Raw genomic sequence first — 22,001 nt, 5'->3', positions numbered from 1 at the left:
TGAAAATACGGTATTGTGTTTGCATGTTTTTACATTTTACAAATAATTTGTATGCATGTGTGTGTGTGTGTTTCAAATTAGTTTTTTTGCTTCTGCTTTTCAGGTTTCTCTGTATCAGTACACATAGCCCCAGGTCCCTTCTTCATTTGTTTTTACTGCTATGTAGTATTCTGTGTACCACATTTAATCTGCCTTCCTTTGGTGAACATTTAGGTTGCCTCCAGCATCTTGCTATTACAGACAGGTCCGCAGTGAACCGTCTTGTACAAGTCTCCTCAAACAAATGTGTGAGCGTTCAGACGCTGTCTTCTAGGGAAAGAGTTGAGCGATCTTAGTCTAAGCACATCTGCGTCTTTGCTTAATGTTATGAAGATGCTCTCCACCATGGCTGCACTAGCTGCTTTATCTCCAGCTCTCTCTGTACATTATCCTCTCATCTTCCTAATGACTCTGCAGCGTAGGAATTGCCGTCTTCATTTGAAAGATGGGGAACTAAAGCACGAAGAAAGTAAGTGCTTTATCGGAGGTCACGGAGCTCTGAAGTGGCACAGCCAGGAAGTGACTCCAAAGCCCATGTCATTATACATTATATAATAATGTTCTCATTACGCCGGAGCTTGAAAGGAGAGCAGTTCCCATCACCAAAGCCAGAGAGAGGCCGTGAAGAATGAGGTCTGAATAGTGGGCACAGGATCTGAGGACACAGAGTCCTGGGCCCTTGCTGAGGGCCGCCTGAGTGGGGTGCGGGTGGGCAGATGCCAGGCCTCAGGGGTTAGAGATGGAAGGAGGCAGAGGCAGGCTGGCAAGACGGAGACTGGAGATCGGCAGTGTTGGAGGGGCAAGTGAGGGGAAGGTGGTATCAGAGAGTGAGGCGAAGGGGTCTGAGTTGGGAGCTGGCGGAGCCCACTCGAGCTCTTCGGTGTTGGTGGCCTCCTCATTTGCTCTCTGGTATCTGCCCGGTGGGGCACAGGGGTGAGCCCAGCGTGGTCTCTGTCTCTGAGCAGGTCCCAGGCCCGGCGATCCATGTCCTGGGGCCTGACTGCCGGCCTCTGAAAGCCAGAGGAGACCACCCAGGAAGGGCTGGGGAGCCCTGGGACAGAAGCTGCTTGCCGGTGCTGGGGACTGGCTCCGGGCACAGCTGAGCGTGCCTGCCTGTTCCCCTGCCTCTGTCTCGATCGTCGGGGAGAAAGCTAGGGCAGCGGCCCGGCCCAGCCTTGTTTCCAGAGCGCCCTCTCCCCACCCTCACACCCCCTCCCACACACAGGAGCGTGTGCCTCCCACCATCACCTCAGACACCGCGTGGGCATGCCAGTGACCCTCTAACCGTGACCTCCCTCCTCTGTCCACAGACAATCTAATCAAAGCCATCTTGTCAGTCACCAAAGAGTACCGCCTGACCCCTGCCTTGGACAGGTGAGCCCCTTGCTACCCAGCCCCCTGCCCCTCAGCTGCCTGGCATGCACAGAGGTGTTGAGGCCCCGCCAGCCCTGGCCGGACACGAGCAGGCCCTCCGGCATGTCCGCAGACGCGCACACAGTGCACGTGCTGGGGTGGCGAGCAGATAAGATAAGTGGGGCCATCCAGCTGGCCTGCATCCCCCAGGCTGTGAGCACTTGGCAGGATACTTCAGTCCTCAGCTGTCAGAGGTCTGAGGGGAAGGACGGAAGACACTGGGCTGAGATCAGCCCAGCATTGGGACTGAAGGACTGGGGGGTCGAGGCAGTAGAGGGGGCCAGAGCTTAAATGCAGGAGGTGACAGCTCTGAAGCTAACAGACCCTGGAGGCGGGGAGCCCCAGGTGGGAGGAGCAAGATGAGTAGGGCTTTCTGGTAGCCAGTGGGAAAATGGGGGCTTCCGTGCTGAATATAAGCCCAGCCCTGGGTCCTGGAGCCTCCGGGCCCGTCCTCTCGGCTTGCTTCTCTGGCACAGCCTTCGGAGTCAGCCCACTTTGCCCTCTCTCTTGAACTCCACTAACCCTGGGGGAACTTTAGCCTAGAATGCTGTCGTACTAGAGGGTCCTTCCTCACCACCCCGGAACTAATGCCCTTGCCCCTTCCACAGCCACGCTCTCCTGGAGAGTAGCTGGGACTAGGGATGTCAGAGAGTCCCAAGTGGCCCAGCTACTCACAGTATGGCTTTGGCCTCAGAATGCTGCCAGAAGCCCACTGGTCTTCCCCAATCCCAGCCTGCACCTGGCCAAAGGCCTAAGGTCAAGGGCCAGAGGGGTAGGGAGAAGGAGCTCTGGCGGACTCCTCCACAGGTCTCTGCCTCTCTCCCCTCAGCCTTAGCTGTCGCCGCTGCATCATCGTGGGCAACGGAGGTGTCCTTGCCAACAAGTCTCTGGGGTCACGGATTGATGACTATGACATTGTGGTCAGGTGAGCTCCCCAAAGCAGTGCCTCTGGCACCTGAGTGTCCTGGCCCAAACCCTCGTCCCCGAATCCACTGAGAGCTGTCTGTCCATCTGGCCGGGTGGGCTGGAGGTCAGCAGAAGCCCAGAGAAGAACCCTGGTTTGGAGGGCTCTGGAAAGCTAGGTGGCTGCAGGTGACCTGGCTCCCCGTTCTCTGCTCCTGGGGAATTCTGGGGTCATAGTGCCTCCCCAAACACGAGCCCACAGGCTACGTGCAGTGAGCCCGAGGCGGGCTCTGACCGGGCCTGCTCTCTGTAGGCTGAACTCAGCACCGGTGAAGGGCTTCGAGAAGGACGTGGGCAGCAAAACCACACTGCGCATCACCTACCCCGAGGGCGCCATGCAGCGGCCCGAGCAGTACGAGCGCGACTCTCTGTTCGTCCTCGCCGGCTTCAAGTGGCAGGACTTCAAGTGGTTGAAGTACATCGTCTACAAGGAGAGAGTGGTGAGCTCCCCGTGCGCCAGCGCCTTCCCCTCCTGCCCCGGCCAGCCCCTTCCCCTGAACCCAGCAGAGAACAAGTAGGACCCTTTCAAAAGAAGCATCAGTGACCCAAAGCTGAAAGACACCCAAACCCAACCGAGGGACACAGAGGCCAGGCGATGATGCCAAGGGGCGCTGGTGTGGGCTCCTGGAGCTGCTGTGCCTGATATCTGACACCCGCCCAGATGCCAACTGCGTTCTTTTTCAGCCTTCTCTAGCCAGACCCTGAGTCCTTCCCCAGCAGCCCCTGCAGGCCCTTCCCTGGCCTGAGGCCCCCCTGGAAGGAGCGCTTTTATCTGGCTAGCCTCAGTGTCACTCCTAATCTTCACCCTCCCCTGCCCTGACCTTGTAGTGGCCTCCCCAAGCCCTTCACCCTCTGCAGAGCTCACTGACTCTCGCGGATCCACCCTCATTCCCCGCCAGGGGAGGAAAGCCTTATCCGGACCCTGGGGCCATTCTGCAGGGATAGCAGACCCTCAGTGAGCCTGATGGGGCCAGTTGCCCAGGCCCCTATGTCCTGACCTCTCCCCATTTTGTACTTTCACTGCTGACCTGGGTCCCCAGCTGCCACTGAGTCTGGTTGCACTCCGGGAATGATCAGATCTGTCCTCATCGTTCTAGGCAGGCAAGGGCCTGGGCCCATTTCTCTAGGGAGATTGCGTGGCCAAGTAGGGTGACTGCTCCTTGGTGGACCACCCACTGAGTCCCCTCCTGAGTTCTCTTTTTCTCAGCTCTGGGCCCGCAGGGATACCTGCCAACGTGTCCGGGCCCGTTCCCCCTCTCCCCTCAACCAGCTGTCACCAGCCACCGCAGGGGAGGGGTATCGCAGAGTTCAGGCCATTCGTCTTCCAGTACCCGAGCCTCTTACCAGAGGAGAATGATGACAGATGGCCTCCGCCTACAGTAAGAAGCTAGTTGTTCTTTCTGGAGGTTTAGAGGCAAGTTCGGGGGTGGGAACAGCTTGACCTGCCTGTGGAGGTCTCAGTGCAGTCTGGTTTAACTCCACAGCCCTTTCCCAAGCAATGCCAAGTGCAGGCAGTGTCAAGTAGGTAGCAATCGAGAGAGAAGACAGAAGTCAGGTCCAGAAATTCAGGTAGGTGGGACAATGGGGAAGGGGAACCCCCCCAGAGCCAAGCTGAATGAGGCAGCCAGGCTCCACTGAGTCCAGCTTGGCTCTCCAAAGGGGAGGAAGGGGGTTGGCTTCAGCCAGCTCCAGCTGCAAGAAGGCCCACTGCCCATGCAAACCAGGGAGAGAATGGGGGCTGAGGGAGCACCCCTCTGTTTTTAGAGCCATGGCCTAAAAACTAGTGTCCTCAGGGCTCGCCTTTCTCTCTGCCTTGAAGGCAACAGAAGTGGGATCACAGGTAGGTACTTCTCAGGGGAAACGGGAGGGAATTGGGTCTGCCTTGGTGAACTCCAGGGAGGCTGAGGGCTGCTTTCTCACCCTGGCCTCTTCCCCACTGGCCTATCCCCTCCTCAGACATCCTTTCCTCTGCACAGGGACACCTGTCAGAGGAGCTCCTGGAGGGCAGGGACCTGATCCCATTGTTTTTTTAAACCCCTCAATGCGCAGTCATCATAAATGACCTGGAGTTGGCTCAAACACCAGATCCTGCTTCCTGCTGAGCAGACTGGATCCAACAGGCAGGCCAGGGGGTGGATCAGGGCAGCCAGGTGGATGTTACCACACGTTCCTTCCAAGAACACCAGGGTCAGTTCATTCAAGGCTCTTTTAGTCCATCCAGGGAAATAAGGAAAGAAGGCAGAAAAAGAGGACAGTCATCTAGAGTCAGGAGACTCCCCATGCTCCAGCCCCTCAGGGGGCAGACAGCAGGGCCTCACTATTCCCAGGAAGACTCCGAGGAGCTCCCCCATGGCCTGGCCTCGGCTGCAGGCTGACCGAAGGTCCTGGAGCAGTTGGGATGAGGCATTAGGAGCTGTGCTCAGGCATGCGCTCACCCCTGTGTCCTGTGTCTGGCCGTCCCCAGGGATGTAGGAGCAGCCTTGTGTTAGTGAGAACACATTCCCAGGGTTGGTGGGGGTGAGTGAGGAGAGAGCGGGGACCGGGAGGAGTCCTTTGAAATTCCACGAGCCTGCCTTGGCTCCCAAGTCAAAGATAACTTGGGCCTATTGAGTGAGCTGCCAGAGGAAAGCCGGCAATGCCCGTGGCCTCCCCAACCCTAGCCCTTCTTGGCGATGCAGGAAGCCTCTCCTTTAGAACCCTTCCCTACCCCAAGCCCAGGGCTGATGCCTTCACAGGACCTCTCCCATGCTCTCCTTCACTCCTCTGGCAGCTGAGACCCAGGTAAATGTGGGGGCGGCTGCTTCTCCAGGCCCTTCCTCTCTGGTGCCAGCCACAGGCTTGTTCTACTCCTGCAGCCATGTGTCCAGCCGTGCAGCTGCTGGGCTGCTGGGCAGCTCTCTGCACCTGCCCGGAGCCTCACCTGTAGATTCTGGCAGGAAGGAGGCAGCCTGTGTTTGGAGCCGCGGCCTGGCTGGGCAGGGCTGGAACAGATCTTAGGGCTCGCTCCCGGCTGCTGCCTGCCACTTGCTAGGTGAACAGCTGCTCATTGGGTGTAACTTTCTGGTACCCGGGAGCCTTGATGGGATCTGGAAAGGGGGAAGATGGGAAAGGAAGACTGAACAACCCAAAAGACAGCCGGTGCTAAGGCCAGCCATGCTTTCTTCATCCATGTGGGGGCTCTTCTTGTCACCATTTGGTTCCCTGACTCACTGGACAGCGGCACAGATGACCCCAAACAAGTGACCCAAAGGCTCGTTGTCTCCCAGCCCCCAGGAGCCCTGAGCGAGGCGGCAAGCTTGGAGGCATTCCCAGCAGGCCATGTGTGCTCGGGGCAGCTCGGGGGTTTCCGGGGGACTGCTGAGTGGGGAAGCTGAGGTCAGGGGGTGGATGTGGAGGTGTCTGGAAGTCTGTGGTGGGACAGGGCAGCCTCCGGCCCTCGAGAAATCTGCAGAGACACATCTCGCCCCATCTCACCCCATCTCGCCGTGCGCTCAGCCATTTGCCAGGTGTCACTGAGGTGTTCCGTGTGCTGGCGCTGTGCTGCTCCCCATTCCTGACCCGAAGTCTCCCACAGTCTAGTGGGAGCGGCAGCCCCGACACCAGAGTTGTAATGCACGTGGTAGGTGCCCTGGCTGAGCACCCCCTCCTGATGTTTGCTGAAGGCTGGGGACGCTCCCTCCGCTGTGCCTGGGGCCTGGAGAGGACAGGACATGGGAGAGGCAGGGCTTCCCACACAGTCACTCAGGCCCTGTGCCTCCTGCCTCCCCAGGATGCCTGGTAACCGGGACAGGAGCTGCCCTCCCAGTCCCCTTGGCTGCCTCCTCCTCCTCCTCCTCCCATCTCATCCTCACTCCTGAACCCGGGAGGCCATCCTCACTGCTGCGGGGCCTCTGACTGGTTGTTAGTTCAGTGAGGCCCCGAGAGCTGGCCTGGGCTGGTCTGGGTGTGGTTCCAGCCCAGCAGGGGGACAGGAGAAGACAGGGGCTGGGGTTGGCCCTTGGACAGCCTTGACATAGGCCTGACCTCCCACTGGTAGCTCAGGCCTTGGGTAAGGAGGGAGGGGCCTAAGGCCAGCCAGGGCCCCACATTCATGCATGAGTGGACCCGGCCCCAGAGTTTGGGAAGACAACATAGTTTGAGAGGGGAACACAGATCAGGCCTGGGAGTCATATAGACCCAGGCTTAAATTGAGACTGTCACTTGTTAGCTGGGTTACCTTAGGGAAATTACCCAGGCCCCTTAGATTTAGTTTCGTCCGTTAAACAGGAGTAATACTACCCATCGTTCGGGGTTGTTTTAAAAATTAAACCACGTGAAATATAGAAGCACCTGGCATGGTGCTCGACAGTAAGCGCCGTCTTATTATTATTATATTATAATTATAATTATTATTATAATTAGTGCTATTGAACAGCCCACTGGCACTAGGGAATGAAGGATCTAGGCTGTAGGGTCTGACCTAGGAGGTGACCTCAAGCAGGGGTCAGAGGCCAGGGGGCCTAGAGGAAGGGGCTCCTCCTGGGAGAGAGCAGGGGTGGGCTAACAGTCCGGGAAATCCCCAGGGCAAACAGGGCCACCAGGTCCCTGTATATGAGGCCTTACTGGACCAGACCCAAGATGGGGACTGAGTGTCCTTCTGCACCTAAACCTATGCTCTGTCCTGGGGTGGGGGGAGGGATGCAGAGCCTTAGGAGCTCAGTATGGACATTGCCTCACCTCAGGGGAGACTCAGTGCAGGGTACCTGGAAAGGGCGCTGAGCCGGGCACACACCATGGCCTCTTCCCACGCAACGAGGCTTCTGCTGAGTCAGCATCCCTGCCCCACCCCACCCCTCATCAACTCCTCCCCAAGCCTCGGAGACAAGCTGTCCCGGTACACTGTTCCCTTTGCAGCCACTGCTGGTGGACACGGCTCATTCCTCTTCTCCCCTGTGAGGGCCAGAAGGCCTCCATGCTCATCCCCTTGGCCATATCCTAACTGCTGCCCCTCCACCCTCAGATAAAAAGTGCTCAGGAATTGGGGTTCATGCCCACTACCCCCGCTCCTCTCATCACCATCATCTATGACCTCTTGGTTACTGTGCCTGGTAATCAGTATTATCACTGCTGCCTCCACTTCCCCCCTCTTCCTGCCTCTCTCCCTCCTCCTCGTCCTACTTCTCCTCTTCCTCTGCTTCCTCCTCCTGCTTCCAACATCCTTGTCATAGCTGTCGTGTGTTAAGCTCTTCAGTTTGCCAGCCTTCTTTGACTTCCTTCATTCCGTTCTCACATGACCCTGTTAGATTAGTTCTGTTACTATCCTCATTTGGGGGATTGGGAAACTGAGGCGCAGGGAGAATGAGTTGCTTGCTCAAGTTCACACAACTAGCTAAGTGGTAGAGCTGAACTCACACCAGCTCTGGCTGCTTCTGGAGTCTTACTAAGAAATAAGCCTGACCGGGGTGCCTGGGTGGCACAGCGGTTAAGCGTCTGCCTTCGGCTCAGGGCGTGATCCCGGCGTTATGGGATCGAGCCCCACATCAGGCTCCTCTGCTATGAGCCTGCTTCTTCCTCTCCCACTCCCCCTGCTTGTGTTCCCTCTCTCGCTGGCTGTCTCTCTCTCTGTCAAATAAATAAATAAAATCTTTAAAAAAAAAAAAAAGAAAGAAAGAAGCCTGACCACATCCCCCTCCTGCTTAGAATTCTCCATCGATCAGCTCCCCCACCCCGACAAGGCCCATGAGAATGATAAGGGCTGTGGTTGACTGAGCCGCGCCACATGCCAGGCGCTGGGCTACACGATTTACATGCAGTGCCTCAGCCAGCCATGTCAACAGCGCTCCGCGGCCAGACGATGAGTAGTAGTAAGTGGGAGAGTAGTGTTTGGAGCCAGACAGGTCTTGCATAACCGTCCTGCTGTAATACCTTTCATTGATTCATTGGTTCATTCATTCAACCAGTCCAAATCAATCAGCAAAGTCACAGAGAGCCTCAGGCTTCAGATGCTGTGTCTCCCTCACCTGACAGCTCCCCCCCATCCCCACGATCTCTGCCTCCAGCCAGTCCAGTGCCAGGGAACACACCCCCCCCCCCCATGGAGAGAGACATTCCTGCTGAGATGGTGGTGTCACCTTACCAGCATCTTGATGCTGCTTGCCACCCCTGTGTCCTGTCCCTGGCCATTGTTCCTCTCAGAACCTACCCACCGTGGTCTGCAGTTCTGTGTGACACCCACGCCCCTGTTCGAAGCAGAGGTCTCACATCCCGCTCTGCAGGGAGAACAAAGGTTATCAGCAGTCAGAACTCTGGACTTCCCAGCCTCCAGTCTCCTAACTGGGCTGCACCCCCATCCATCCCAGCTTCCCTCCTCACTGTCCTCTCTGTGCCTCTCCCTTTCAAGGTCACTCTTCTCCCAGGCCCTGGACGCCATCTTCTCCCGCCTCAGGGACTGTCTTTCTTACTTCTTTTCTCATCTCTGCCTGGACCCTCCTCTCACATACGTGATTTCGTTTGGGTCTCTCTAATCTTACAAACGGAAGCCCTCTTTACTCTGTGTTCCTCCTCTCTCCTTCCCTCCTTTTTCAGGTTCCGGAAAGAGTCCATGACGCATCTCCCTGCCTTCCCCTTCTATTTCTCAACCCTCTCCAGCCCAGCTTCCAGACCTCTCTCTCAGGTAGCAATGGCCTGATTCCAAATCCAGCGGACTCAACCTCTTCCTCCCTTTACAGGGACAACTTGTTGGCAGACCCCCCACGAGCACTTTCTGTGAACCAGGCTCAGTGCTGAGTTGTGGGGACAGCCCCTGGTCTTAGTAGCTCCTGGCCAAACACCGGGGACTGGGGGGCATGCTTGATTCCCCATCTCCTTCGCCCTCTGTATTCATCCAGTCTCCAAACTTGGGATTCTCGCCTCTAAGAATGCCTCACTCGCACCATCTCAGCAGCTTCCTGTCTCCCTGCCTCCCGTCGGGTCCCCCGTCAGGTCCCCCGTCAGTCCGTCCGTTCTCCACATCTGTATCCCAAAGAATCCTCCGCGGGGGTCCGTCTGGGTGGTTCCTTCAGCTTAACACTTCCCATTGCCTACATGTCACGGCTCTCAAAGGGCTGTCCCATGCCCACAGCACGGGTATCACCTGGAAATGTGTCAGAAATGCATTTGGGGCCCCACCTTCCGCCCTCTGAATGAGAAACTCGGGGCGCAGGAGTCTGTTGTAATGAGCCGTCCAGGAGGTTTGGATACAGGCTCAGCTGTGACGCAGCCAGACGCCACGGCACAGCGCCCGTGACGCGGCCCCTGCCAGCCCCTTCCTTGTCCTTGCCCCTCTTTCTTGCACCCAACACACACCCTCCACACCTGAGCGGCTCCCCTTCGCAAGGCCGTCGCCGATGCTCCCCGGCAGAGTCCACCCCGAAACAGTCCTCGCTCTGTTCTCCTTGAGGGTCTGCTTCTCTGTCAGCTCTTCCAAGCCCCCAGAGGACGGGAGCAGTCGTGTTTGTCTCTCCAAGTCTGTCATCTCCAGCAGTGCTTCAGCACAGTTGGCCACACATAAATGAGTCCGTACGTGTGGAAACTGAGGCCCAGAGTAAGGCAGGAACTTCTGGCAGAGTCAGGATTCCAACCCGAGTCTTCCGACCCTCAGGCGGGTCCTTCCTCTCCTTCGGGCTGTCTCCCTCTTTCATGGCCCTGGGAGGTCGTTCTTTTAGACCCAGACCCTTGCTCTCCTCTTGCCTCTCCCGAGCGTCTCTTTCCCTTAGCCACGTTTGATCCTCCGTTTGCGGGTCAAGATCACTGTCCTTGCTGAAGAAATGAGAACTGCCCCGTCCCTGGCGCTCTGCGGCTTTCCCTTGTCTGTCAGCCCCACGGAGCCGGCCCCACGCCGACTCCTATTTCTGTTCATCGCGTTTTCCAAATATAGCTTTCAAAAAGGTTTTCTGACCCTCTCCTCATAGCACACATCAAGGTAGATTCCAAATGGACTAAAAAGTAAAAATGTAAAAATAACGACCAAAGGGAGCTTTGAAGTAAGTAGAATAGAAATCAGATCCCTGGAGGGAAAAGAACTTTCAAGGGATAGACGTGCTAGGAGAAATCAGATTTAATAATATATGAAAATTTATACTGAATTAACAACAAAAAGACTGGAGAGACCACAAAACTTTGAAAAGTATATTTGGGAACTATGCCAGACAAAGGGTTATTGTAATGAAAGTTGACGAGAAAACCATTAGAACCCCAACAGATAAAAGGGCAAGAGACTGAACAGATCATACAGAAGGAACTGTAACGAGGAACAACAAAAATATGCGGAACTTTCCAGCAGTCAGAGAGATCCATGCGAAGGCAACAGGATGCCTTTATCACCTGCCACATCTTTAAAGAATGTGTTCAAATTCTAATACGTGATGCTGGCAGGCTTGGGGTGACAGGTGCTCTCAGAGGCCACTGCTCAGAGTGTAAATGGGGACAAGGTTTTTGGAAAGGAAGTGACATTTGGCACCAACACCCATTATCCCAAGGAAGGACAAATCTGTGCACAGCGATTTTTATTGTAGTGTTATTTATAATGGCCAAACCCAAATATAACCTAAAGGGTTTATTATGTAAATTATAGTTTAATGACACGGAGGAGTGTCAGGCAGCAGTGCAGCCACCCTGCAGAGGGGGGCGGGGGGGGGGAGGGCTCGGGGCTCCGGCCAGTGTTGTCACAGGCGCCCCTGCCCCCTGCCCATGCTCCGTCCCTGTCCCGGGCCGGCAGGGTCAGCAAGGGGCGCTGGATTCCGTGTTGGGGACGGATGGCTCCTCTCCCTCAGCCCGCGTCTTCGAGTTTCATTTTCCTCTTCTGTCCAGTGGGGACAGGAACAGCTTCCCCGCGTGGCTCCCTGTCAGGCTGCCCTCGGGAGCGAGCAGGTCAGTGCCCTGGGTGGCACCAGACACACTGTGCTCCTCCCGCGGATGCCATCGCCTTCTGAGAAGTGAGGTTCGGCGTGGCAGGGGCCCAGGAATGAGTATGTCAGGGAGGGCAGCAGGCATGGGGGAAGGGCCACCTGGTCAGGAAGGGCCTGCCACCCCATGTCTTGGCCTCCAGGACCCTAACCAGCTGCCTGCCCCAGGCTCTGTAGATGCCGGATGACGTTCGGGGCACAGAGACGAGCGTGGGCAACGAGTGCGGTATATTCGGTGAATCAGGATAACGGGCGTGTGGCGGGAGTGCAGTCGTGCCCCGAGGCCTGGCCACGAGGGCATCTGGCTCTCCTCCGGCCACACCCTTTGCCCTGGAGTGAAGAGGAGATGCCCCCGCAGGCCCATCCTCACTTGGTAGGCCATTGCCAGCGACTGGAGACCTCAGAATTTCTTGCACTAGCAGGGTCAAGTCCGCTTCCATCCTCCTGAAGACAGAATACGCCTCCGTGTGCAGACCTGGAAGGCCAAGGAGGGCTGTCGCAGAGGCTGGGAGCAGAAGGCAGATGTGCGGGCTGCGGAGTCCGCTCACGTGGGCACAGCACTTCTCATGGTGTGGGGCGGGAGCGGGCGTGGGGAGAGAAGGGAGGCAGGCTGCGGCTGGCTCTCCTTACACCACCACGGCCTGGCCCTGATCTGCAGGAGTCCGGACTCTATATTCAAACCTGGATTTCCAGGTGGTTTTTCAAGGGAGAATAGAATATATTTTATTTAACAGCTTGATGCCTTGATCTGTAACTTTCAAATATTTAGGATCTAAAATTTAGATGTTTGTTGCATGGACTCCATTTGTCATTTTGGCCCCGGCCCCACAAGCATTGGGGGTGGCCTGCACGGATGTGGGGGCAAGGCCTGCAGATGAGGCTGGGTAGGCGGGGGATAGAAGGTAAAGGGTCACATCAGGGAGCTTAGGCTGTGGTATGAACAACAGCAGCAGCCAGAGCTGCCTTGTTGCCAGACATACTGTGTGCAGGACTGACGTGTCCTAGCACAAGCCGCTGTGAAGTACCAGCTATTCTTAGTTTCCTTATTTTGTAGATGAGGGTAAGACGACAGGGCAAGTAACACTGGGACCAACACAGAGTTGGTAGTTAGGGTGTCGGGGTTCACAGACAGACCTATAAAATCATGGGGGCAATCCGGGCTGCCAGCTGGGGTAGGCTGACAGCATGAAAGTGGGAAGCATATGGGTGCATGATGGGTCTGCCCAGAAGCCGTCGATTTGGTAGTAACTTGGTTCCCGGGGCTGAGGGAGAGGGAAAGGTCAGGGACATGGAGGACTCATGTCTGGGTTGTTGGGGAAGAATAATGGCGGTGGATCCTTGGGGAAGACAGACTGGAGAACAAAACGAGCCTCCTGGGCTTTGGTTTCTTTAGCAGGGGACTGGACCAGATGCTGTTAAAGGTCTCTTTTTGTATGATTGTAATCTGTGTTTTGAGGGCTGTTGGTTGTCCAAAATGTTATAGAATCTCTTTTTGTACAAAAAGAACATGATTTATATGTAACAGGCATTCAGGTAGTCACTGATTGGTTGATCTGGGCTAATCATTAGCTCTGAAATATTTGCATTTGTAAATAGCCTTCTTTTTGAGCTCTTCATTTTTTTAAGAGCGGGAGAGGGAGAGAGAGAATCTTAGGCAGGCTTCACGCCCAGCACGGAGCCTGATGCGGGGCTCGATCTCACGACCCTGAGATCGTGATGTGATCCAGAATCAAGAGTCGGACCTTTAACTGACTGAGCCACCCAGGCGCCCCTCGAGCTCTTCATTTTGCTTATGTTTCTGTTACTGTGTCACCTTGCCGTCCCTCCCGTGGCACGTGAATGTGTTTTGATGTCTTCTCTGTATATATTTTAAATAAGCATAGCAGATATTTTAAACTTCCCTTTGGCTCTTTCTCGCATTATAATAACCCTACCGTGTATTGAGGTATTTGTATACGACCCTGTCTTTTCCACTGTATTACAGATTCCTGCTGGATTAGGAAAACAAAAACGAAAACCAGACCTACGCTTTTAATGATCCTGCCAAGCTGTCTCAGTGGGCAGCGGAAAGCCACTGAACATTTTAGTGCTGAGGTTGTGCAGCTCAGATTTGTGCAGGGAAGTGAAGGTATTGGAGGTGGAGGTGGGGAGACCGGGCGGCCATTGGGGTGACCCCAGGGAGAGGTAGTGGCCTGTCCCAAGGCAGTACCGGGGAGCAGGAGGGAGCACGCCTGCCCTGCTCTGGGCCACAGAAGGCCAGCCCGTGGGCAGCCTCTCCACTCCCAGGCCTCTCATCTCCTAAGGGAGGGGGGAGGAAAGGGCTGCAGGAGGAGACCCCGTGAGGGCACAGGGAAGCCGCGGGTCCCGGCTGGGGAGGCGCTTTCATCCAGAAGCTTTCCCCGTTGCTCTTGGCTGTGCTGAAGAGCAGGGCAAGGTGCCCCTGCAGGAGGCTGGCGGCGGCCGCACACCGAGGAGCTAGCTGAGTCTAGACTTGACTGAGGCAGGGACAGTCCTGGAGGGGGAGGGACTAGACAGGGCATGCAGCCCACAGCTGGCCTTGCGGGGTGGTGTGCCCATCCTGGGGGCCAGTGTCATGGGCTGGCTCTGTGGGCCTCTGCGTCATGTCCTGTGGGGCAGGGCAATGAGCTGTGTGAGGCCTGGGGCCACATTTGGGTAGGCCTTCTGGGGCAGGCTGTGTTCTGGTGGCGGGCTTGGCAGTGTCACCCAGCGGGGGAAGGCTCCATTGCCCACTGCCCTCCTGCAAGGAGCCAGAGAGAAAAGTGCCCCCCCCCATTTGGATGTCTAGATGTCTGGGTACTGGCCTGTGTGGCATCTGGCACTGCCACAGAATCCTCCCAACTATCTGGGAACTGGGTCCTGTCATCCCCATGACGCATGAGGAAGTTGAGGCTTGAAGAGATGGCGTGACCGCCCCAAGTCGCACACATGTGCGATGAGGACGTGAACCTCAGTTTTACGGGCTCCAGCCCTCCTGTCTCCCCCCGCCCCCAAGCCTCTGCTGCCACCTGCCCCTTCGGTGTTGGTGGTTCTGGGATTCTCATCCCCTTTCACCCAGTTACCAGAGATTCTTTTTTTTTTTTCCTTTCCAAGTTTTTATTTAAATTCCAGATAGCGTGCAGTGTCTGCTTCGTTTCCGGTGTAGGATTTAGTGATTCAGTACTTCATACAACACCCGGTGCTCATCGCAAGTGCCCTCCTTAATGCCTGTCGCCTATTTCACCTGTCCCGATACCGGAAATCCTTCAGCAGAAACCAGCAGATCCCTTAACTTTGGGGACCCCGTGACCAATGCCACATCGTGCAACATGTAATGTGTATGTGCCTGTGTATGGTTTTTTCTGGGAAGAGAAGCCGTAGCTTTTATTTTAGGAGACAGGCTGGGGTTTTGTTGGTACTTGATGTTTTAATGGCTGGGGAAACCCCGAAATGCCCCAGTCAGGTCTTGGTCTTATTCCTCCTCTCCCTGAAATTCCTGAGGAGACTCTGCCTCAGGACAGTTGACAGACGGGGAAAAATAAGCTCGAGCCGCTGAATTGTTCAGCGTGCCAGTTCCGGGGCTCTGCTGCAGGGCTCTCTGGGACCCGAGACCCGCGCAGGCCTCCTTTGCCCGGAGGCAGGGAGCAGGGGCCGCTGTATGACAGCAGGGAGTCAAAACGAGGGTGTGTGCGGGTGGGGGTGTGCGTTAGAGGGACCGCCTGCCGTATCCCAGTGAATGTGGCGCTCAGCACCCTCAGACCTAAGCGGCCAGATCAGCTGCCGCTCCCCCCTGAAGCTTTGGTCAGAGTCTCGCAGAGGGTGGAGCTCGTGAGCTAATTTCCGACAGTTTCACGTGGTAGTCACGTGTGGGACTTCAGATGTTGTTTCCGAGAGGACATCTCATGTCATGGAGAGAACCAGATTCTGAAGTCGGATCCAACAGATTCTCCCCTCGCCTCTCTGAGCCCCAGTCACCTCTGGGAAAGGGGATGTGGGGCACCCACCAGGCGACCCCTACTCACCTCGGAGCTGCTGCAGGGCAGGGCCCAGTCATCCTTAACCCCAGGCTTCGTGGGGCGGGAGCAGTCAGTGGTGTGGCAGAACACCCATCTTGGCATCGTGACCCTCGGGTTTGAATACTGGCCCAGCCACTTGCATGACCTTGATCGAGCGTGTTGCTTCCTCTTGGGGTCTGTACCTGTGAAGGTGGGGGAGATGTAAACAAGTAAGGTCTGTGAAACTAGCCGGGAGCCTCACACCCCCCCGCTGTGCCTGTTCCTGGCTCTCCCCAGCAGCCCCTGCGTCTCCTGCTCTTCAGGTGGGGGGGGAGCAGGCATGGGCAGGAACCCCAGGTGGGGAACTGCTGGGGCCTGCCAGGCTCCGCAGAGGGGACAGGGGCCTGGCACCGGCTGGCCCTCTCAGCAGGGGGCTTCTCCCCAGGTCCCCGTAAGATCTCGGCTATCTCCGCCCTTCCCTTTCCTGCCGGGTCCTGTGGTCCTGCCTTTGGGTCTGTGGGATTCTGAGAAGATAGAATCGAAAGAAGCAGATGACCAGTAAGCCAGGACGGGCTGGAGAAATGAAGAATCCAGTGTGGATTCCCAGGTTTCTGGTTTGGAAGGTGGGGTGGATAGTAGAAGAGAGAGTACAGATCGTAGAAGAGGAGACAGAGCAGGTCTGGAGACTCTAGAAACCACGTCCACATCCAGCAACCGCAGATTGGTTCAGTAAGTTGTACATCCTGGTGACACGGTTCGGTGTCTGTAACATTCAGTTAGAGACGCGTCATTTAACCAGACCTCTGTTGTATACTCCTGGAGTTTCCTCTGGTTTGAATTGCACTTTTGTAAGTAACACTGGAATAAACAGCTTTTTACAAAGGTCTTCACCATTCTGATCATTCTTAGAAGAGAAACGGTGCTGTCATCAGATATAAGAACAGCCTGGAGGCTTTTGATACATATTGTCAGGTTACTTTTTAGAAATGCTCTACCAACCTTACTCCTTTTTTTTTTTTTTTTATTAATAATGATTTTTTATTATATTATGTTAGTCACCATACAGTACATCCCCGGTTTTCGATGTAAGGCTCGATGATTCATTAGTTGTGTATAACACCCAGTGCACCATGCAATACGTGCCCTCCTTACTACCCATCACCGGTCTATCCCATTCCCCCACCCCCCTCCCCTCTGTAGCCCCCAGTTTGTTTCTCATAGTCCATAGTCTCTCATGCTTCATTCCCCCTTCTGATTACCCCCCCTTTCTTTATCCCTTTCTTCCCCTACTGATCATTCTAGTTCTTATGTTCCATAGATGAGAGAAATCATATGATAGTTGTCTTTCTCTGCTTGACTTATTTCACTTAGCATTATCTCCTCCAGTGCCGTCCATGTTTCTACCAACCTTACTCCTGTAGCAATGCAGGAGAACCCGCCTGGGCGCGCCTACCACCCCAAACCCAGGCTACACAGGCAGAGAGACACACACACACACACACACACACACACACGTATTTTAGAAGGTAACGAAGAGCATCTTATTTCAATTGCGTCTCTTTGTCACTATTGAGTTTTTTATGCTTATTAACCTTACTTTATGTTCTTTTCCTACCTTTATGGTGTCCCATTAATTTTTTCATAAATTTGTAAAATATGTATTTCTTATTATCTGTGACAAAACGTTTCTCACTATTTTGTTTCCCTCGTAATTTTACTTATTCTATTTTTGATATACCAAAGCCCTTAAAACTGTTTACAAAGTGAAAATCAGTTTTTTAACTTTATTTCTAACATTGCATTAACATGTCAAAAGTTCAGTGATAAAATATACACCTCAATTTTCTTTTACTTTGGCTTTTTCAGCATTTAGTTATTTTGTGTACGGTGTGAGGAGAGGAAGTGAAAGGATCTTTTTTCTAAAGAGCAGAGTTTCAAATAACACTTGCTGAGAAAATCACCTTGTGCCCACCGAGGATGAAGCTTCCTTTGTCGTCACCTAAGCTGATGCATACATATCTCTATATTGCTCTGTTTCTGGGCTCTCTTGTTTCATTGATCTTTGTGTTGAATCTTATGTATCTATCAGGGTCTTAATAATTGCAAATTCATAATATACTCTAATATCTAATTTTTTAATTTGGGGGCTCTGTTACCTGTCAGATGTTTTGGGTGGGTTTTTAGAATCCTTTTGGTGAATTTCAAAAGTCCTCTTGAGATCTTTCTTAGACTTGTGTTAAGCCTACATGAATCTGGGTGGACTTGGCATTGTGTTAATATTCAGCCTTCCCGTCCAAAAACATAGTTTGTCTCTCCCCTTTTTTTTTTAAGTCATCTTTTTATATCTCTCAGCAAAGGATGATAGTTGTGAGGTTTTTGTTTTTGTTTTTTTTAATTTCAGGTCACATATCTTTAAGTCTGTTGCTCAGTAGTTGATATTTTTCATTAGGATTGCAAATGGAATCTCCTTTTATGATGTCTGGTGACTGTTTCCTGTTGGAGTGCACATCCCATTACTAAATTATTCTATGCATTCTAAGTTTAGTTGGTTTTCTTTTAGGTTTTCTAGGCAAATAACAAACACCCTGAGATACCAGGTTGGAGTCCATGGCTTGGTAATGCCTCCGGTCTGCAGGATTGGTGCAGTTCTCACCAGCAATAGTCGGAGCCCAGGTGTGAGGGTGGAAAGGTGGATGAATGGGTCGAACCCAACCAAGTTCAGGGGTTCCCAAGGCTGGGGCAATAGAAGGGCGAGGGGCAGGGGGCTGAGGGAGCTCACAGGAGAGCTCCCTAGAGTGACCAACTTCAGGGAATAGACCAGAAAGGGCTCGTGTACTGGACAGAAGGGTAGGGCTGGGGACTGGAGGAAGGGAGAGAGCCAGGAGAGGACTTTGAGGCCCTGGAATGGGTGCTGGGATGTTAGGTGTGAAAGCTGATGCCTTTCCCGTACAGGGCTGGGCTCCTTAGATCTCCGCTTTGCAGTTAAAGACACTGAGGTCTGAGAGCTTGTCACTTGCTTCAAGTCACCCACTGCTAATTGGTGGCATATTGTGTTCTGCTGTGCCTTACCAGCTCACGTTCTGTCCTTATTTTTCAGGTTCACTTTAGAACAGTTGACTGAAAGTAAGGAGAGACAGCAGAAGGGAAAGGAGGCGAGCCCAGCAGAGCAGATAGGAGAGAGAGGGCAGGCTCCTCATGGGCCCCTCAGTTCGCTGCAAAGGGGAGGGGACAGCTGGGCTGCTGGGTCCTCCTGCTGATCCAAGAATTCCCTCAGACAGAACAGCACGCCTCAGGGCCTCGCCCTGTGTGCCCCCCACCCTGCAGTGCACTCTGTGTCCTCCCTCACACACTGTGGCCCTGCCATGTGCTACTGTCCCCCACCACATACTCGTCTCTGGCATACGTCCTGTGTCACCCCCCAACCCCAACACAGCAGCTCATCCCTCTACCAGGGTGTTTATTCCCCATGCTGTGGGTTCCCCAGTATATACATCATGCCCCCACCTTGTTTCTCGTTTGCCTGTGCACACTTGGGGGCCTGCCCTGCACACACACACACACGGCCCCATGACGAGCTGTGTGCCCAGCTCATGCCCGCTTACACTGTGTCTACAGAGTGCATCAGACGGCTTCTGGAAATCTGTGGCCACGCGAGTGCCCAAGGAGCCCCCTGAGATTCGCATCCTCAACCCATACTTCATCCAGGAGGCCGCCTTCACCCTCATCGGACTGCCCTTCAACAATGGCCTCATGGGCCGTGGGGTGAGATAGTGGGGCCCCGGGAGAGGGCAGAGGGGAGCGGGGTCAGAGATGCCTTAGCAGGGGAGGACAGGGTGGCAGGGCGAGGGGCAGGGGGCCTAGCCCTTGGAAATGGAGCTCAGCTCTGGTGAGTGTGGCTAAGGGTGTCAGCCTGACTCGCTCCTCCGGCTGAATTCTGCACCTCCTCCGTCCCCTCCAGAACATCCCGACCCTTGGCAGTGTGGCAGTGACCATGGCACTACACGGCTGTGACGAGGTGGCAGTCGCGGGCTTTGGCTACGACATGAGCACGCCCAACGCACCCCTACACTACTATGAGACCGTGCGCATGGCAGCCATCAAAGAGGTGCCGGGCTGGGCGGGGGACAGTCCCTGGGCAGGGCCGAGGGAAGGGTGCTCCCAGCACAAACCAATGGAAAGGGGCGAGCCAGTGGCTGGGCTGGCTGCCCAGAGCTAAGTTGGGTCACCGGAGGTCCATCCCTGCCTTCAGGTCTCTGATCACCACGCGTCCTCTGTGCCCCTGAACCTAGCTCCCCTTCCCCACCCTTCTCTCCCCGACATTCCCTCCCCGGCCCTCCCCCTGCCCTGGTCCTGCACCTGCCTCATCCATGCTCTTCCCAAATGTCATATGCTCATCCTAGCATGAGCTCACTTCAGTGCAAGTCCTGCCTTCCCCCAGAAGACTTCCGTGTCCCCTCCAGCCACCCAGGGACATTGCGTCTCAATGCTGGGACAGTCCCTGTACCCCTCTGCCCTCCCCTGTGAAGGGAAGCCCTAAAGCGCTGACGCTCTTGATGGCCCAGAATGGCTTCTCCGGTGATCCCTATGTCCAGGGGCCTTCATGTTCAAGAAGCATGCCGGCTCTCCGGGCTGGCAGTCAGCCTCTTCCGACAGCATCTCTGCTTTCACATCCAGAGCCCGTGTAAACCGCTCTTGCAGTCCCCTGCGCTGCTGCCACCAGCCTCCCGCTGACACCAGCCTGGGACCTGCACATCTTGGGCCAGTGCTTTGAGCAGCTTCTCTGCTCCCAGAAGGGGGGCTGGGGTGGAGGGGGTGTTGGAGGACACCTCCCCTCCGTGCAGATCCCTAGTTCTGTGAATGTCAGGGTTCCTATCTCAGCCAGCCCTCCTCCCTGCTCATCGCTTTTTCACACGCCCTCCTCCAACCCAGAGCCCTGTACTCCCTGAAAGCTTCCCCTCCCACCCCCCACCCCCCACCCCCCGCCACGTCCAGTGGGAAACAGGCTGCAGGTGGGACTCCGGCCGCTCCTGCAGGCTCATCCCTCTGCCCTCCTCACTCCCTCACAGCCAGGCTTCCCCCTTCCCCTGCCATGACTCCCACTAAGGTCACCAGTGACTCAGCTCAAGGCTGCCAAATCCAGGGGACACGTGCAAGCCTCATCTTTCCTGACCTCTCAGAAACGCTTTTTATGTTGACCACTCCTTCCTCTTCAAAACTTTTCCTGCTCAGACTTGCGAGTCCGTAGTCTCTGGTATTCCTCTTATTTCACTTGCCAGTCTCTCTCGTTCTCTTCCTCAGCGTCCTTGATTTCGGTCCACCCCAAAAGAGTCAGCATTCACTAGGGCTCCATCCTGGATGGTCTTCTCACGCTCCACGTTCTCCAGGAGCTTGACATCCCCATCCGTGGCTTGAGTTCCCATCTGTGTGATGTCTTGCGTGTTTTTCACTCAGGCCACCTCAAGCAACGAGAAGTTACTGCGGGAATTTCAGAGAGACTTGGGAAACCAGGCACGGCCTTAGGGCGGGGCCTCCTCTTGCCTGGAATGGGGTTCAGGAGTGGGGGGCCCGTCCCGGGTCCAGGACAGCTGCAGACTGTCTGATGCCATCCCCCTCAGCAGTGGTTCCAGGCCAGCCCCCTTGTTGCCAGGAGCCCACTGGTCTTTCCATCTGTGTCTCTTCATGTATCTTCCTGCTTGTTTGGCCCCCGCCTGCACCCACTCTGAACCACTAGCATGGCTTTTACCTGTCTCCTGGCTTGTTTCCTTGTGTCTTTGGTCTCTTACCTACTCCTTTTATGTGAACTTGGTGCCAGAGTTCCGGGCAGAGGGTGAGAGGCTGGAGCCAGCTGTGCCGCAGCGAGGAGTCTGGACGGGACTCTGAAGGCCGGGAGGAGCCACGGGAGGGTTTTAGGCTGTAGGTTAGCGTGCAGTAGGTCACTGTGGCTGCAGCAGGAAGCAGAGCGGCACGAGGCAGAGATCGAACCAGCTGGCGGGATGTCCCTGCAGTCTAGGCGGGAGATGAAGACTCCTGACCAGGAACTGTGCAGAGGTGATGAGAACACAGAGAAAGAGACCGAATTTTCAATCAGTGGGGCCTGGGCTTGCCTCAGTGCAGGAAGGAGGGAGAAGGACTGCACCTTCCCTAAAGCCCTCTGGTGGAGCCTGTTCCCTTTCTTCTTTGGCATGCCAGATCTCAGTTTCCGGGCCAAACCGGCTCCCATGCCGTTATCCTCTGAAACTGGCTGGCTGAAGGCTCATGGCATTGGCTGCACCCCCTCCACTCAGGGTGCTGGGGACTTCACGCTACGAGATCAAATGGCCTGGATTTAGAACCTGGCTCTGTACCTTCCTTTGCTTCCCAGTAAGAGGGTAATGATAGCACCCGCCCCTAGGTTTGGGGAAGATTAGATGTGATAATGTGTAAAAAAACAAAACAAAACCAAAACAAAAACACCTGGCACATAGTAAGCATTCATAAATGTTAGCTCTTACTCTTAGTGTTTTATCCGTACTTATCACCGTTCCCTCCCAATGTCCTGGACGAGGATTCACTGGAAATGCCAGTGCCTGGGTTTGGGATCCCTGCTGTCACCTGAGTGTCTACAGGAAGCAAGTGAACCGTTCGGCACCCTGGCCCCAGCACTGCTTCCCTCTGCTCGGCCCATGGGCCCATT

At 55.1% G+C, this 22,001-nt stretch overlaps 1 protein-coding gene and 1 long non-coding RNA gene across 7 annotated transcripts in view; one reads left to right on the top strand and one right to left on the bottom strand.

Moving 5' to 3' along the window:
• Positions 1–22,001, top strand: part of ST3GAL3 (ST3 beta-galactoside alpha-2,3-sialyltransferase 3) — a 183,144-nt gene that overhangs the window by 157,971 nt on the left and 3,172 nt on the right. For 3 of the 5 annotated variants that reach the window (XM_026498290.4, XM_026498287.4, XM_044383911.3), the window contains 5 exons: positions 1,350–1,413; positions 2,282–2,377; positions 2,669–2,855; positions 18,944–19,090; positions 19,287–19,433. In XM_026498290.4, the coding sequence (XP_026354075.1) occupies positions 1,350–1,413; positions 2,282–2,377; positions 2,669–2,855; positions 18,944–19,090; positions 19,287–19,433 (641 nt within the window). The remainder of the gene's footprint in view (positions 1–1,349; positions 1,414–2,281; positions 2,378–2,668; positions 2,856–18,943; positions 19,091–19,286; positions 19,434–22,001) is intronic. The other 2 variants (XM_044383913.3, XM_044383912.3) reach the window with 1 other exon arrangement.
• Positions 8,755–21,450, bottom strand: LOC130543480 (uncharacterized). 2 transcript variants are annotated; one of them, XR_008958859.1, is made up of 3 exons: positions 20,499–21,450; positions 15,356–15,531; positions 8,755–11,811 (listed from the first exon to the last, which is right to left on the bottom strand). It is a non-coding gene; the product is annotated as an uncharacterized LOC130543480 (long non-coding RNA). The 2 variants fall into 2 exon arrangements; XR_008958858.1 differs by having other exon boundaries at positions 21,112–21,447.

The sequence above is a fragment of the Ursus arctos genome, unplaced genomic scaffold, assembly GCF_023065955.2.
Source record: "Ursus arctos isolate Adak ecotype North America unplaced genomic scaffold, UrsArc2.0 scaffold_12, whole genome shotgun sequence".
Classification (NCBI taxonomy): domain Eukaryota; kingdom Metazoa; phylum Chordata; class Mammalia; order Carnivora; family Ursidae; genus Ursus; species Ursus arctos.
This window is presented reverse-complemented; position numbering and strand designations above follow the sequence as displayed.